The sequence below is a fragment of the Crinia signifera genome, chromosome 19, assembly GCF_055691185.1.
Source record: "Crinia signifera chromosome 19, ASM5569118v1, whole genome shotgun sequence".
Lineage (NCBI taxonomy): Eukaryota > Metazoa > Chordata > Amphibia > Anura > Myobatrachidae > Crinia > Crinia signifera.
Window position 1 is genome coordinate 115,120,384 of NC_139226.1, and position 14,942 is coordinate 115,135,325.

Below are 14,942 nucleotides of genomic sequence, written 5' to 3' on the forward strand. Positions count from 1 at the left end.
GCGATCAACCTGATAAGGCATTTGGTATTGGTTTTCCTGCGGCACAACATAAACTTTCGCGCCAAGCACGTCCCAGGGGTAGATAACATCAGAGCGGATGCCTACTCAAGGGGAAAGTTGGAAGCCTTTAGGGAAGCGGCATCACATGCGCAGCCGCAAGGTTTAACATGTCCACCGCATTTATGGAAGGTTGTCAAGATGGCGTGAACAAGCTGGTGAAAGACTCGTTAGCGCCTGTGTCAGGGAGAAGCTGCAGCTCATGGCGGCAGTAAAGGGCGCATGCAAAGAGCTTGTTAAGGCAGTGATGCTCAGAGAGGCATTCGCAACACCCTTCAGGAACAGGGGTCTCCAGCGGTCTGTTTTCTTTACAGGAGGAAAATGGGGACTCCCAGAACAGGGTCCAAGGGTGAGATACGGTGGGGAAGCAGTTCAGTTCAGGAGCAGAGACGAGCGTGCAGATGGTTACATGTAGGTTCTAGATTAATAGGGCGAGGGAAGGTCACGGTGAGGTGGCGGGCTATGGTTCTAGGAACCTAGCGTTGGCGGAAGTACTGCGGGCCAGCCAAAGTTTGGCGCCAGGAAACGGAGGCACCCCAGAAGAGGGGGTGCAAGATCCAAGGCCTGGCGTCGAGGGGGGCAATTGGGGGGCCCCGGGCGGGTACAGGTTTCAGTTGCGAGAAGGGGCCCCCCTCCCCGGGCGGCTTGATTCAGTTACGTTGGAGGGCTGGTGGACCGCAGTGCTATCTTTGCCACCTAAGCGAGTAAGATTATATTTGTAATCTGATTAATAAATGTGACCTTTAATTCGCCAAAATAAATGACTCAGTTTGATTATTCCAGGTGAAGGGAAAAGGGAGGGGCGGTTTCAATGGTGGGTTTCTTAGTCTGTTAGGGTTAAAAGAATGGCGGGAGCATCAGACGCTCAGAGGTTTAAAAGGAGCGAACGGCGAATAGCCAGGAGAGACCATAAACTATTAAGTCTGGGCTACCAAAGACCATGATGTGCTCCCATTGTCTAGCTGTTATCAGGATGGGGGCAGGGAGGTAGCAGGAACTGAATAGGGGGAAGGAAAGAGAGAAGCAGGTAATAGGCGCCTCCCCATGGGAGTAGACCCATACTTAAGGACAGGACAGGTATGGGGGAGGATCAGAGAGAGCAAGAGGGCACGCAGGAAGGATTGTCCCACCCACCCACCCTTGGACGAAGAAGGAGCAACATCCAAACAGCATCTAGTTACAGCAGAGATAGTCTTAACAGAAACGGAAGTACTGCGGGCCAGCCAAAGTTTGGCGCCAGGAAACGGAGGCACCCCAGAAGAGGGGGTGCAAGATCCAAGGCCTGGCATCGGAGGGGGCAATTGGGGGACCCTGGGCGGTGCTAGATACAGCAGAGATTGTCTTAACAGAGGCGGAAGTACTGCGAGCCAGCCAAAGTTTGGCGCCAGGAAACGGAGGCACCCCAGAAGAGGGGGTGCAAGATCCAAGGCCTGGCGTCGAGGGGGGCAATTGGGGGGCCCCGGGCGGGTACAGGTTTCAGTTGCGAGAAGGGGCCCCCCTCCCCGGGCGGCTTGATTCAGTTACGTTGGAGGGCTGGTGGACCGCAGTGCTATCTTTGCCACCTAAGCGAGTAAGATTATATTTGTAATCTGATTAATAAATGTGACCTTTAATTCGCCAAAATAAATGACTCAGTTTGATTATTCCAGGTGAAGGGAAAAGGGAGGGGCGGTTTCAATGGTGGGTTTCTTAGTCTGTTAGGGTTAAAAGAATGGCGGGAGCATCAGACGCTCAGAGGTTTATGCACTGACCAAAAAGGTACAGGGAGATTGGAATGTATGTAGATAGATAAATAATAATAATAACAATAATAATAATCTGATCATTTTTTAAACCCTTTTGCAGTGTCATTCCAGAGTAAAATCAGACAAGTGTATGCGCAGAGTATATCTTCCTTTATCCCCGAGTTTTAACTAGTGCTACACTGTATCTCCCAGCTGGGACGTCAGTAATAACTTGTAGGAAGTGTTAGGAGCACACAGGCTGGAAGCCTCCGTGTTACATAAGGCAGGACCCAGCCTTTCCTGCAGCCAGCACTTGCTGTATTGGGCTGATAGTACATTCTATAGCATCAGCTGTATAATAATATTATTAATAATAATAACAGCCCGTGTGTGACGTCACTTACTTGCCGCCCGCAGCACCCGGCTACATGCCAGTGCTTTCATTTTCCAACACCCGGCTTCGCCCCGCCCCAACACAGGAGTCAGCCGGAGTACCAGCAGTTCTAAGAGGGCGCCCATTGGCTGATGGAGCAGTCAGTCTTTAATTGCTTTCTCCCTCTCTGATTGGCGCCTGAATGCTCTTGTGTAACTACAGTATTGCAGCAACTGCTCCAGGCTAAGGTGCAGTTCAGTCTCTCTCTGCTTGTTCACAACAATGACGTAATGGTGTGAAAAACTTAAGGCGAAATACTGTAGCTCAGTCATTAAAACATAGGTGAAATCAATGCTTGCATTAGTGTGGACAGTAAACTTCCCTTGTACATTATATTTGGTAACTACTGGTGAAGTAAGGTTATTATGGTCTTTAAGTGGCGCAATTGAGATGGAGTGGCTGATACCAGTTATAGGACTCTTGTAGGGGACTGTGTAAAAACCGGGTATGGGTAAAAACCGGACCAGGACAAAACCCCCGGACCGGACATCAAACTTTGCACTTTGGAGCTTGTAGCGTCCGGTCCAGGGGGTGTCCTGTCCGGGGGAGCTGCTTGTGACGCCTGTTTCCAGGTAGAGGAGGAGGGGTAGAATAAAGTCTCCCTGTATGGTCCGGGCATGTAGAATAAACTGGACGGTCCGGACCACACAGGGAGGCTGTAATCTCCCATGTCCCTGGTGATAGCTATCACAGGGAAACACCCCCCCCCCCCCCCCCTGGACAAGACACCCCCCGGACAGGACACTCCCCGGACCGGACCCTACAGGCTCCGGACTGCAGATTTTGATATCCTGTCCGGCGGTCCAGAGTCTAGTCTGGGTCCGGTTTTTACATAGTCCCCGCAGGACCCAACTCACACATAATTGAATCTTAAGATTGTTCAAGGTGTAAATATACCAAAGTAACGAATAGGAAATCAGTTTTATTTTAGTTTAATCCAGTGGTTTTGAAACCGATTGTTGTGGCACCCTAGGGTGCCTCAGGAGGACACTTGCAAGGGTGCCTTGGTTGTCCTGTACCAATTAAAAATTATTTATATTTTATATAATGGACAAAACCAATGCTGGTGGCTACTGAGGCCAACACATGGGCCGATATTTGCCCTATTTCTAGGTGGTCTGATTAGATCGCTTACAAATTCTGCATGGATTGCTCCAATTGTATACCCCGCACGTCCCGTGCGCCAACATCGCCTGACTAGATTTATACTGCATGCAGTATAAAGGCCCCCATACACTACTGCCATTTGGGAAAATTTCAATTGTTCCCGACTGATCAAGTGCGTTTGATGTCCAATCAGGGCCAATGGGCGGTCCCGGGTGCATCGCACCTGAGTTGTAGGTCAGATTTGAATGCAGGTCCGACTCAGACCTCCAGGCAGCAGGGGGGTGGGGTGTCCCAAGTCGGACCTGCCGCTCGGGAAGGTCCCAGGCGGATCAGGGGGGATCGAATGGCCATACACTGCTGCTAAACTGTACATATTGCAGTAGTTTATGCAGGGCCGCCGACAGGGGGGTGCCAGGGGTACAGCTGTCCCGGGTCCCAGCCTCTGGAGGGGCCTGGGCAGCTGCCCACCCGGCGGCCAGGCTTGCACAATACACAGAGCAGCCTGCAGAGCACCGAGCCTAGGATACAGAGGGGCTCTGCAGACTGCACTGTGCAGTGAGTGCTCCGAGTCCCAAAGGGAGAAGATGCTGCTGTGCCGCCGACACCACCGCTGGTAAGTAATTTCGGGGGGGAGGCGGGGTGCCAGCGCGCGCAAGAGGGGGGTGTGGCGGAGTGCGTGAGAGGGGGTGTCGGAGCGCGTGAGGAGGGGTGGCGGGTCAGTCCTGGGCCCCAACATTACTAGTGGCGGCCCTGAGTGTATGGCCTAGTTAGATCACCAGTCTTCTCACTAGAGAACACTGGTCAGCACACATGGCTGGTACATCGCATGTGTGCCAGCAATGTGTGCTGAGCGATCTGTGCAGACATCGCTACATCTACATCACTTACAGTAGCACGAGGCTGAAGTACCAATTATAAAATATGTAGACAGACAAAAAGTGAATCTTATAGTTTACCAATACACATACCAAGGATGAAATATAAATATCAATTTACTTTATTTAATATTTTACTTCATAAGACAGTTTTGGCCTAGGGGTGCCATGAAAACAATTCTGATGCTCACGGGTGCAGTGATTAAAAAAAGTTGGGGGACTTATTCTTAAATACTTGTCGTGTTTGCTGCTTATTCTGGTTGCTAGAGGGATTGGGCAAGAGTGGTTTCCTAGACAACACACTGCATGCTGGGCGTAACTTGGGCCTATGACAACCCAATGCATTTTAACATCTACTAAAACTGTATTTGGAGTATAAAACATGACCATAGTGGAGACTAGGGATGTCAATCCCGGGGCATTTTTTCAATCCCGGGATTCGGGATTGAAAAATGCTCAAACCCGGGATTCCCGGGATCACGGGATTGGCTTCCCTAATAATAAAAAGCTTGTGTTTCCCCCTATATCCCTATAGATTGTAAGCTTGCAGCAGGGCCCTCCTACCTCCAAGTCTGTATGTTGTTACCCAGTTTGTTTTATCACTGTCTACTATTGTAAAGCGCAACGGAATCTGCTGCGCTATATAAGAACCTGTAAATAAATAAATAAAAGCACCCTGGCCGCCCGCATATTTACTTACATTTAGGGGCCAGGTTGCACAGTGGGCGGCCGGGCTGATTGGGAGGCCGGGAGCCGGGTTGCTGAGTGGGCGGGCTGCTGGGTTGCCGGGCTCATACGGCGGGTTGGCCGGGAGCCGGGAAGGCTGGGTGGGTTGGGGGACGACTGTGCCCTGTGCAGCGTGACTTCTGACCTCGTCATGCTGGGTAGTGCTGCACTGCCGGATATGGGAGGAGCGTAGTAGTCTCATATCGAAATCCTGGGAGGGTTTTGGGGGCCAAATCCCGGGATCCCGCCGATCCCGATCCCGGGATTGCCCACCCTAGTGGAGACCTTGCCAATATTAATACACCTGCCAAAATACAGAAACATGGAACCAATACCTTACAAGGAAGTAGTGGACTTATATCTTCATCAAGAACGTTCCCTTGGGATTTCCTCACAGGTGATGGAGACAAAAATTATCTATAAATCATGATCCGGTAATCACTGCTGTGCATCCATCTGTTCTGCACATTTAAGATCTCTAATTTTAAATATCATGAGTAAATTTCTATTTAATTTGTATTACCTGAATGATATCAGTAACAAAAACTATGAAAACAAATGAAGATAAAAATAAATGTATCGACTAGATCATTGCGACAATAAATCTTAAAAAAATATAAAATCACTGCTTAAACTCAAAATAAAAAGTATATATATATAAAAAAAGAACATATACATAGCACACAAAGGTAACCAAATTAAAATCATTATTACAAGGTAGTTTCTATAAGAAATGACGGTACTTGTTTCCTAGCACGGCCACACCGATCATGATCGTGGGCATCGTTAGTAAAAATCGGGGGCATCGCGGCCATCGCATGCACTAAAAAATCGGGTGCGATGGTACCGACGCGATGCCCGCGATTTCCCATAGGGAACAATGTTAAATGCCTCAATTTACCCGCGATGCCCCCGATTTCCCATAGGAAACAATGTTAAATGAACCCGAAGCGTGGCGAGCGCAGCGAGCCCGCGAGGGGCGGCGGTACGCGTCCTCCGACCTTTTCATACCCCCACTATCCACGTCGGCGTGGAGTTGAGAATAGAATAGTGTGGCGAGCGCAGCGAGCCACCGAGCCCGAAGCGTGGCGAGGGGACGCGGATACCTGTGAAGCCCGCGAAGGGACACGTTTACCTGTGAAGGTATCCGCGTCCCCTCGCGGGGCACGCTGCGCTCGCCACGCTTCGGGCTCGGTGGCTCGCTGCGCTCGCCACACTATTCTATTCTCAACTCCACGCCGACGTGGATAGTGGGGGTATGAAAAGGTCGGAGGACGCGTACCGCCGCCCCTCGCGGGCTCGCTGCGCTCGCCGCGCTTCGGGTTCACGTTGATCGTGGGGTGGCGTAAACTACTTTTGGGGGGACATTTCACTGTTCAGGGGTGTTTTGGGGGGTTTCTGGGCCATTTACCATTGTTCCCTATGATGATTTGGTGAAATTGAGGCATTTAACATTGTTTCCTATGGGAAATCGGGGGCATCGCGGGTAAATTGAGCCATTTAACATTGTTTCCTATGGGAAATCGGGGGCATCGCGTCTGGACCATTTAAGCCTTTTTTAGCCGCCTGCGACGCGACCGACGCGATTTTGACTTTTTTCAATGCATTTCAATGGGAAAATCGGGGGCATCGCGTCGGTCGCGTCGCAGACCACTAAAAATTACACCCGATGCCCACGATTGTGGCCGTGCTAGGAAACAAGTACCGAAATGACAAGTTCCACAATTGTTGGCAAGCGCAGCGAGCCCACAAGGGGCTTAGTTGCGCTCACCATGCTGTCTGGGTCCGGCCAGTCGGGATCCCGACGTCGGACTAATGACTGTAGGGATCCCGACTGTCGGACCCCTGTACCACACCCGTCTTTTCGGAGGTAATGTTTGGGAACTGCAATGATCCCAGATGCACAGTATAGGTTCTTTGTAAGTAATACCCCTTTTTACACCAAGGCAAAAACACGGGATGGGCCCGGATCAGCGTCGGTGTAAAGGTACTGAAAAATAAACACGGGGTCCATTTCCCTGTGAATCCTACTTTGATCCAATTTACAGCAATGGGGGAGCCCAAACTCCTGACTGCAGTGTCCTGCGGTCAGTATGGACCATCCCAGCAGCTTACCTTGGTGCTGGGCTTGCCCCAGGGCTGCAGCCCCGGTGTGGCGATTGGTGGTCCCAGCACTAGGAGATGTGGGTCAGCACTGCAGTCTAAACGGAGCAAATCCCAGATCTGACCTGGCTTGGAACCGTGTTCCAAATACCGGGTCGGATCTGGGATTTTGATGTAAAAGAGGTATAAGTAAGATATTCCTGAGGCAGGAAGATTCCATGGAAGTTATAAGGCATAGGTACAGGGACTTCAGTTCATCCCAACCCTGATCACATTTGTTTCCCTGCTGCTGCTGCTCTAAAACCTGGACAGGATCCTCCACATTATCTTCATGTGGATGTATGCTGTCCCTGCCACAATGTATATTTCTAAAACCATGTATTAAAGACATTCTTTAAAATGAGGGGGGAAAAACACATGGCTCCAAGTACAAATCATGGTTATATTGTGCGTACCCCAAAAGAGGGATACTTTTATATACGTTCCAACAGTTTTCAGAAATTGTATGGAGAGGCAAATCAGCATATACTGTATAAAGGAAGTTTTCTTATAGAAAGTTGAAATGATGTAAGTCTGTTCTGATGTAGTATTTGTGAATTGTAATCATAATGGTTGGATAGACCCTTAAGAAGTAAGTAAGTTATTCCTGAGGCAGGAAGATTCCATGGAACCCATAAGGCATTAGTACAGGGACCTCCGCTCGGCAGAGTTCTGTGAAGTCTTTGGCATCTAAAATAAGTAGAAAAGTGGTTTTGTCCTATAAAAAAGAAAAAAAAAAAGAAAATTAATTACATTTTACTGTTCTATGATTTTAAAAGTGATTAACCCTTCACTCACTGGAAATCTGCAATTGTAGGCACAACAGTCTGGTTTATGTACCTGGCCCTCCTGAAATGACTCCAACACTAGGGCTAATTGTACCTTACCAACAATGAGAAAGGGAAATACAATGTAATAAATGTAAAATCACAAATACAACACCCTATTCTTCTCCAACACTATATATACAGTCAGGTTCATAAATATTGGGATATCAACACAATTCTCATATTTTGGGCTCTATGCACCACCACAATCGATTTGAAATAAACCAAACAAGATGTGCTTTAACTGCAGACTTTCAGCTTTATTTTGAAGGTATTTATATCCAAATCAGGTGAACGGTGTAGGATTAATAACTGTTTCTATATGTGCGTTCCACTTTTTAAAGTAATGGGACATACTAAACAATCCTAAATCAAGCTTTCACTTTTTAATACTTTGTTGCAAATCCTTTGCAGTCAATTACAGCCTGAAGTCTGGAACACCTAGACATCACCAGATGCTGGGTTTCATCCCTGGTGATGCTCTGCCAGGCCTCTACTGCAAATGTCTTCAGTTCCTGCTTGTTCTTGTGGCATTTTCCCTTCAGTTTTGTCTTCATCAAGTGAAATGCTCAATCGGATTCAGGTCAGGTGACTGACTTGGCCATTGCATAACATTCCACTTATTTGCCTTAAAAAACTCTTTGGATGCTTTTTCCGTATGCTTTGGGTCATTGTCCATCTGCACTGTGAAGCATCGTCCAATGAGTTCTGAAGCATTTGACTGAAAATTAACAGATATTATTGCCCGAAACACTTCAGAATTCATCCTGCTGCTTTTGTCAGCAGTCACATTATCAATAAATACAAGGGAACCAGTTCCATTGGCAGCCATACATGGCCATGTCATGATAGTACCACCACCATGCTTCACTTAAGAGGTGGTATGTTTTGAGCAGTTCCTTTCCTTCTTCATACTCTTCTCTTCCCATCACCCTGGTACAAGTTGATCTTTGTCTCATATGTCCATAGGATGTTGTTCCAGAACTGTAAAGGCTTTTTTAAATGTTGTTTGGCAAAATCTAATCTGGTCTTCCTGTTTTTTTGAGGCTCACCAATGATTTACATCTTGTGGTGAACCCTCTATATTCACCCTCTTGTTAAGTCTTCTCTTGATTGTTGACTTTGACACCTATACACCTCCCTCCTGGAGAGTGTTCTTGATCTGGCCAACTGTTGTGAAGGGGTTTTTCTTCACCAGGGAAGTAATTCATCTGTCATCCACCACAGTTGTTTTCCATGGTCTCCTGGGTGTTTTGGTGTTGCTGGGCTCTCCGGTGCATTCTTTCTTTTTAAGAATGTTCCAATGTTTTTGCTATCTCTGATGGGTTTGTTTTGATTTTTCAGCCTAATGATGGCTTGCTTCACTGATACTGACAGCTCTTTGGATCTCATATCGAGAGTCGACAGCAACAGATTCAAAATGCTAATGTCACACCTGGAATCAACTCCAGACCTTTTACCTGCTTCATTGATGAGGGAATAGCCCATACCTGTCTATGAAATCGCTTTTGAGTCAATTGTCCCATTACTTTTGGTCCCTTAAAAGTTGGAGGCACATATAGAAACCGTTATAAATCCTACACCGTTCACCTGATTTGGATGTAAATACCCTCAAATTAAAGTTGAATCTCTGCAGTTAAAGTATTATTTAGTTCATTTCAAATCCATTGTGGTGGTGTATAGAGCCCAAAATATGAGAATTGCGTCGATGTCCCTATATTTATGGACCTGACTGTACATATCTGTGTATCCCAGGGCTCAGAAAAATACAGAGGGAAAGAATCAGACCCGTTTATTTGGGTCCGAATACAGCACCGTGTCTGAGGGTGAGGGGTTTGCATAAGTGCAAGTGTGCGTATGTGCAAACACCTGGAGCAAACAGCTTCGGCAAGTTACACACTCGCTGAGCCGTTCACTCCGGACAGGGAGGGCTGGGGGCAGCATCAGGGGAACGCATGTGTGGTGTGACCTGCACGGAGCGGGCGGCTGACGTTATAATTCAGCGATGGAAATAAAAGTCAGTGTAGAGGGAGGGAGGGGAATGAAATCATTTGATGGTCGTGGACTATCGAATGACTTCGGCCTCATGCAAAGGGATATGTTCTCGTACACATTCCATAGCAGCCACATGTGTTTACCCACTCGCTAGGCAGTGAATATATGCTGCTAAGAAACAGGCCCTAGAAGAATATATGCTGTCTGAAACAGGCCCTACTGTAAATGGCAACATTCAAAACTGATCCGATAAGAGTAATCGCGGTGCCATAGGAACACTTGAAAAAAATTGTATGTATTGTACTATTTATTTATTGTCTCACACGCACGTGCGTCCCAGTTTAAGGATGGCACAGCTGCGGCATCCTGCCCATCTCCTCTTCAGGGAGACGGGTAGGGATAGGGGGGACGGTGGGGCGGGGAGGGGCAACTGGGGAGGCGGCGGAGCCAGCTCCATAGCCACAAGCCGTGCGCGAGCATCTCGTGCGTGCGCGCCCCTGGCAAGAGCCGGCCGCGATAGAATCGCCAGCCCCTGCAAAGATGGAGCCTGCTCCACCTGTATATAGCACTATTCACTGGCTCTAGGCATGCTCTGTAGTTCCACTGATTTCTTCAGAAACTGGGCCTGATTCAGAGTTGATCATTATTGTTCAAATTTAAAATCTCTTTGATTAGTAAATGACTGAGCATGCGTAAGGATCAAAGCGCACATGCGTAGCCAAAATGGCAACGGAAATAGCAAAGATATAAAATCGCCAATGGTGTAGCGAATTGCGGATGGATCCTGGACACCAGATAGTGATGGATTTGCAATTCCCTCGCAGATTTACACAGGGCGGGTTTTCACTCTGTCATGTCTGAATCACGCACATTGTACAATACATGGTGCCAACCCCAGCCTGGCCAAACTTTGTTCCAATATGTAGGGTATGTCGGGTGCAGGGAAGCCATTTTTTCAATCCCGGGAAACGGAAATGAAAAATGCTCATTCCCGGGATTGGCATCCATAATAAGAAAATCGCCCCCCCCCGACCCCCACAACGCCCAGTCTAATCCCGAAATTGAAATCCCGGACATTTTGAGGCTAAATCCTGGGATCCCACCGATCCTGGGATTGGCCATCCTAGTCGGGTGGGTCCCTCTTGACCCAGGGACCTGTATGCACTGCATGCCATGCACTTGTTATAGATACAGTACACCCCAGTGCCAGGCATGTATAGTTTTGTTTGTACTTCTTGCATTGTAGTATGGTGACAATACAAGGTGCACTTGAGGGGTACTAAATTTTTATATTAAAATATTCTGGTGTAGCTATAAATGCAGGTGCTTTGATGATAAATCCAATATTGGGGTGCATTCTGCTTTCCAAAATAATCTTTGCATGAAGATTAAGTTAACATTTTATTTGCTTTAACAATATTATTTTCAAGGTTGCCATTTTTCCATGTCGACATTTTGTTCGCGTCGACATTTTGACCATGTCGACCTAATGCATGTTGACCCCTTTAATGTGTCGACCTACTACCTGTCGACCAATAGTGGTCGACCTATTGACTATAGACATATTTGTCGACCTAATGATCCACAGCCTGTTGGAGTAATGAGATTATCTTTCTTCTGGTAGGCTGTACCAAAGCAATCATTGCTATGTATGGACGCCCCCTTGTGGTAAGATTTGAAAAACACATCCACCAGTACACAGCAGCTGGAGGCTTCTTAAGTAAAAAGATGAACCAGACAAATAGGACTGTTCCCAGGCGCACAGGGATGTTTCCAGACAATTCTTTTTCTGTGTATCCTCCTCGGAACACAATACCCAATAGTACAGTAGCTCTTACTAACTGCTTTGGGGATCATCTACATTTGGATATAAGTAATGTTAAAAGATTTCTCTCAGATGTCGCAGTACACACCCACGCTTCTAGGTACCACGTTCACATGCCTCCCAAATTTTTCAGTCGAAGAATAGGGACATGCCTGAAAAGGGGGAGTGGTGTATACAAATTAGGGTGTGGCATATGCAAATCAGGCTGAACCCCCGTTTTCGGCCACTGCGCTGCTGAATAGACGCATAAATGCGCACAGCATCTATTCTGACAGATTGGGGGGGGCTCCCAACTGCCCCCCCCCCCCCCCAGTGGGACACTACCGACCGCGGGAGGGACGCGGGAACGTCCCTAAAAGCCGGGACGTTCCAACGTTTAGCGGGACTGTTGGGAGGTATGCGTTCACAGTCTCTTCACAATCTCTCCATATATGGAACTAGACACACCCTTTGGAAGGAGCATGACACACACCCTCAATGGGGGCTGTGCACAATTCTACTACCAACTATAATCTCCCTGAAACTTGTTTTCAAAAGTAGGCAAGTAGGATGTGAGGTGTTACATTTCCTAATTTGAATCTGGGCAGCCTTGTGCACCAATTCAATCACCATCCTTCCTTTTGTTAAGTAAAAACATATCCACTGCTGATTTCTGTGTTCTGCTGCTGCAGGCGAAGAGACAGCATCAATCAACTGCATGAACATCAGACATCTGACACACCCAGAAAACGGGGGCCAACGTTTTCCCATTTTTTGGGGAATGCACCCTGAAGCAACCCTAAATGTCAGGAGAATGTCAATCATCCTGCAGATTTCAGAGCACTGCGAGCGACATTGAAGAAACTGATCACATCGCGCAGCGTGACTCCTAAGGAGACCATTGATCTGTGCTTTTTGCTTTCGGTATGGACCAAATGATGGGGCAGATGTATTAAGCCTTAACAAGAGATACATCCAAGTGTGGTAAAGAGAGATAAACGCCCAGCCAATCACATCCCAACTGCCATGTTACAGGCTGTGTTTGAAAAAAGTCAGTAAGGAGCTGATTGGCTGGACGTTTATCACTTTCTTATCACCCTTGTTAAGGCTTAATACATTTGCTCCAATTAAATAAATTCACTGTACAGTATTTGCAAACATCTAATGATTTTGCTGTCACCATACTATGCATGACAATGGAAATCATGTAAATGTTACAAAAAAGCAATAAGTGCACTTTTGTGGCTTGTTTTGTCACCAGACAGCCCATATCTGGAGGATTTATATTTACCAGCACTGAGCCAAACTAAAGGGGCCTACACACAGAGCGATGTAGGGACATTTTCTAAGCGATCTCACTAGATGCCCCTACATCGCTTCGTGTGTAGGGGGCCATAGCGATGTGCGGCCCCGCGCGTCATTATTGCCCGGGGATTAATATCCAGCATGCTGGATAAATGTATAATCGCCGGTGTCAGGGCCAGCGTTCTCTGGCCCTGACAGATCGCTCAGCGGCACATTGCTATGTTGTGCTGTATTCAATGAGAATTATTCTCCGTGCATGGCAAGATATTTTTTCTCTCGCCATGCACTCGCCCTGTTCCGGAGGGCTCGCTGCCACTCCTGCTCCCACTATTCAATGTGGTTAAGACTCGCCGCCACTAGCGGCGAGTCTTAACCCCTGCAGTGGACGAGCGTCCGTGGCAGGGAGCTGGCAGGGAGCCGGGGGACGGTGGCAGCCAGGGAGATTAATGTCTCCCTGGCTGCCCCAGAACATATGTGGAGGGGAGGTGGGCTCCCCGGGACCCAGGCAGCACAAGCTGCCCCCCCTATAGCCAGCGGGGGACCCAGTATTCACTGCACCCGACCGTGCATATGTAATGATCGGGTGCATTGAATATATGAATATCTAATGAGCGGCTCGAGAGCTCCGGCCCCCTGCTGGCTGCTCTGTGTAAAAAAATAAAATAAAATAAAATTTAAAAAATATATATATTTTTTATTTAAATATATATTCATGTGCTATAAGCATGCCCTTCACAGAAAAAAAAATCCTGATTTTTTGACACCAAAATAAAAAAAAAAAACCTTTTAGTTTAAAAGTTCACATTCCAGTTCTCCATGAAAAGATGGAGAATTGCTACACGGAGAGACGGCGAAAATATCACATTGAATAGGGTGGTTCACTTTTGGAGAGCAAAATGCTCCTTCCAACGCGAAAATAGCACAAACTCGCCATAAAACACGTCAAATTTTTCTCATTGAATACTGCCCATAGTGCTGTGTAGTGAACATTCTGAGTGATTTAGCATCACTTAGAATGCTCAGCATCACATCTCCCTGTGTGTACGCCCCATAAACTGTATAGTATGTAAGATCATTCAAACGCTACAGCAGCCTAAGAAAACTCGGGCAAGTCTCTCAGGTAGCAACAATTCCCTAACACTATGTGCCCCACAGGATAAGCTCAGGCAATGGTCCTTATTCTGGTTCACTCGCAAAGGCAATTTCCTTCTCAAATGGGCAAAACCATATACACTGCAGGTGGGGCAGATGGTACTTGTGCAGAGAGAATTACATTTGGGTGGGGTTTTACTTCAAAGTGAGATCTATATTGCAGTGTAAAAATAAAGCAGTCAGTATTTACCCTGCACAGAAACAAAATAACTCACCCAAATCTAATTCTCTCTCTGCACATTTTACATCTGCCCCCCTGCAGTGCACATGGTTTTTGTCCATTTGAGAAGGTCTTTGCATTTGCAAGTGAACCAGAATAAGGGCCAAGGTCCATAATGGCAATCGTCATGCTAGCTTGCTCATATAAGCTACTGTAATTGGGAACCTACTTGGTGAGGAGAGACAACAGCTGAAAGGATCACACCATCATCTTCTTCACAGGAATCTGGGCTGGGGACAAACACAGGCTCCGAGGGGTAGAAACCATCTTCTTGCCAAACCTTTAAAACAAAATAATACGGACATTAATAATATACTGTATATGGTCACCACAAAGTGACACTCTGCATTTACCCTCCTACATTTTACTTACACACTGTAGGAATAATTGCAGACTGAGAAGACTTTGTTACAACAAAATGAAATGAAGTGTACATGTAGTTACATATCGGATGTGGTATAGGGTTCCGACAGTCATTAGCCCGACGTCGCTGCGCTCGCCACGTTGCGCTCGCCATGCTGCGGGCACGGTGGCTCGCTACACTCTCCACCTATTCTGTTCTCCCTCTATGGGGG

The 14,942-nt window shown here is 47.3% G+C and overlaps 2 protein-coding genes across 3 annotated transcripts in view; both read right to left on the reverse strand.

Moving 5' to 3' along the window:
• The window catches only part of LOC146042914 (carotenoid-cleaving dioxygenase, mitochondrial-like), a 34,819-nt gene extending 28,966 nt beyond the window's left edge, over positions 1 to 5,853 (reverse strand). Inside the window, exon 1 of one of the 2 annotated variants that reach the window (XM_083163199.1) lies at positions 4,897 to 5,853. Coding sequence is in view for 1 of the 2 variants with exons in the window: in XM_083163198.1 (XP_083019324.1) it covers positions 2,186 to 2,300 (115 nt within the window). In the remaining variant the exon portion in view is untranslated. Of the gene's footprint in view, positions 1 to 2,185; positions 2,730 to 4,896 lie in introns of those variants that run through there. The other variant, XM_083163198.1, reaches the window with a different exon arrangement.
• A 463-nt stretch (positions 5,854 to 6,316) lies between these two features.
• LOC146042916 (carotenoid-cleaving dioxygenase, mitochondrial-like) overlaps positions 6,317 to 14,942 on the reverse strand; it is a 72,726-nt gene continuing 64,100 nt past the window's right edge. Inside the window, exons 11-12 of the mRNA XM_083163200.1 lie at positions 14,537 to 14,647; positions 6,317 to 7,782 (exon numbers count right to left, since the gene is read on the reverse strand). Of these exons, the coding sequence (XP_083019326.1) occupies positions 7,666 to 7,782; positions 14,537 to 14,647 (228 nt within the window). The 3' untranslated portion in view covers positions 6,317 to 7,665. The remainder of the gene's footprint in view (positions 7,783 to 14,536; positions 14,648 to 14,942) is intronic.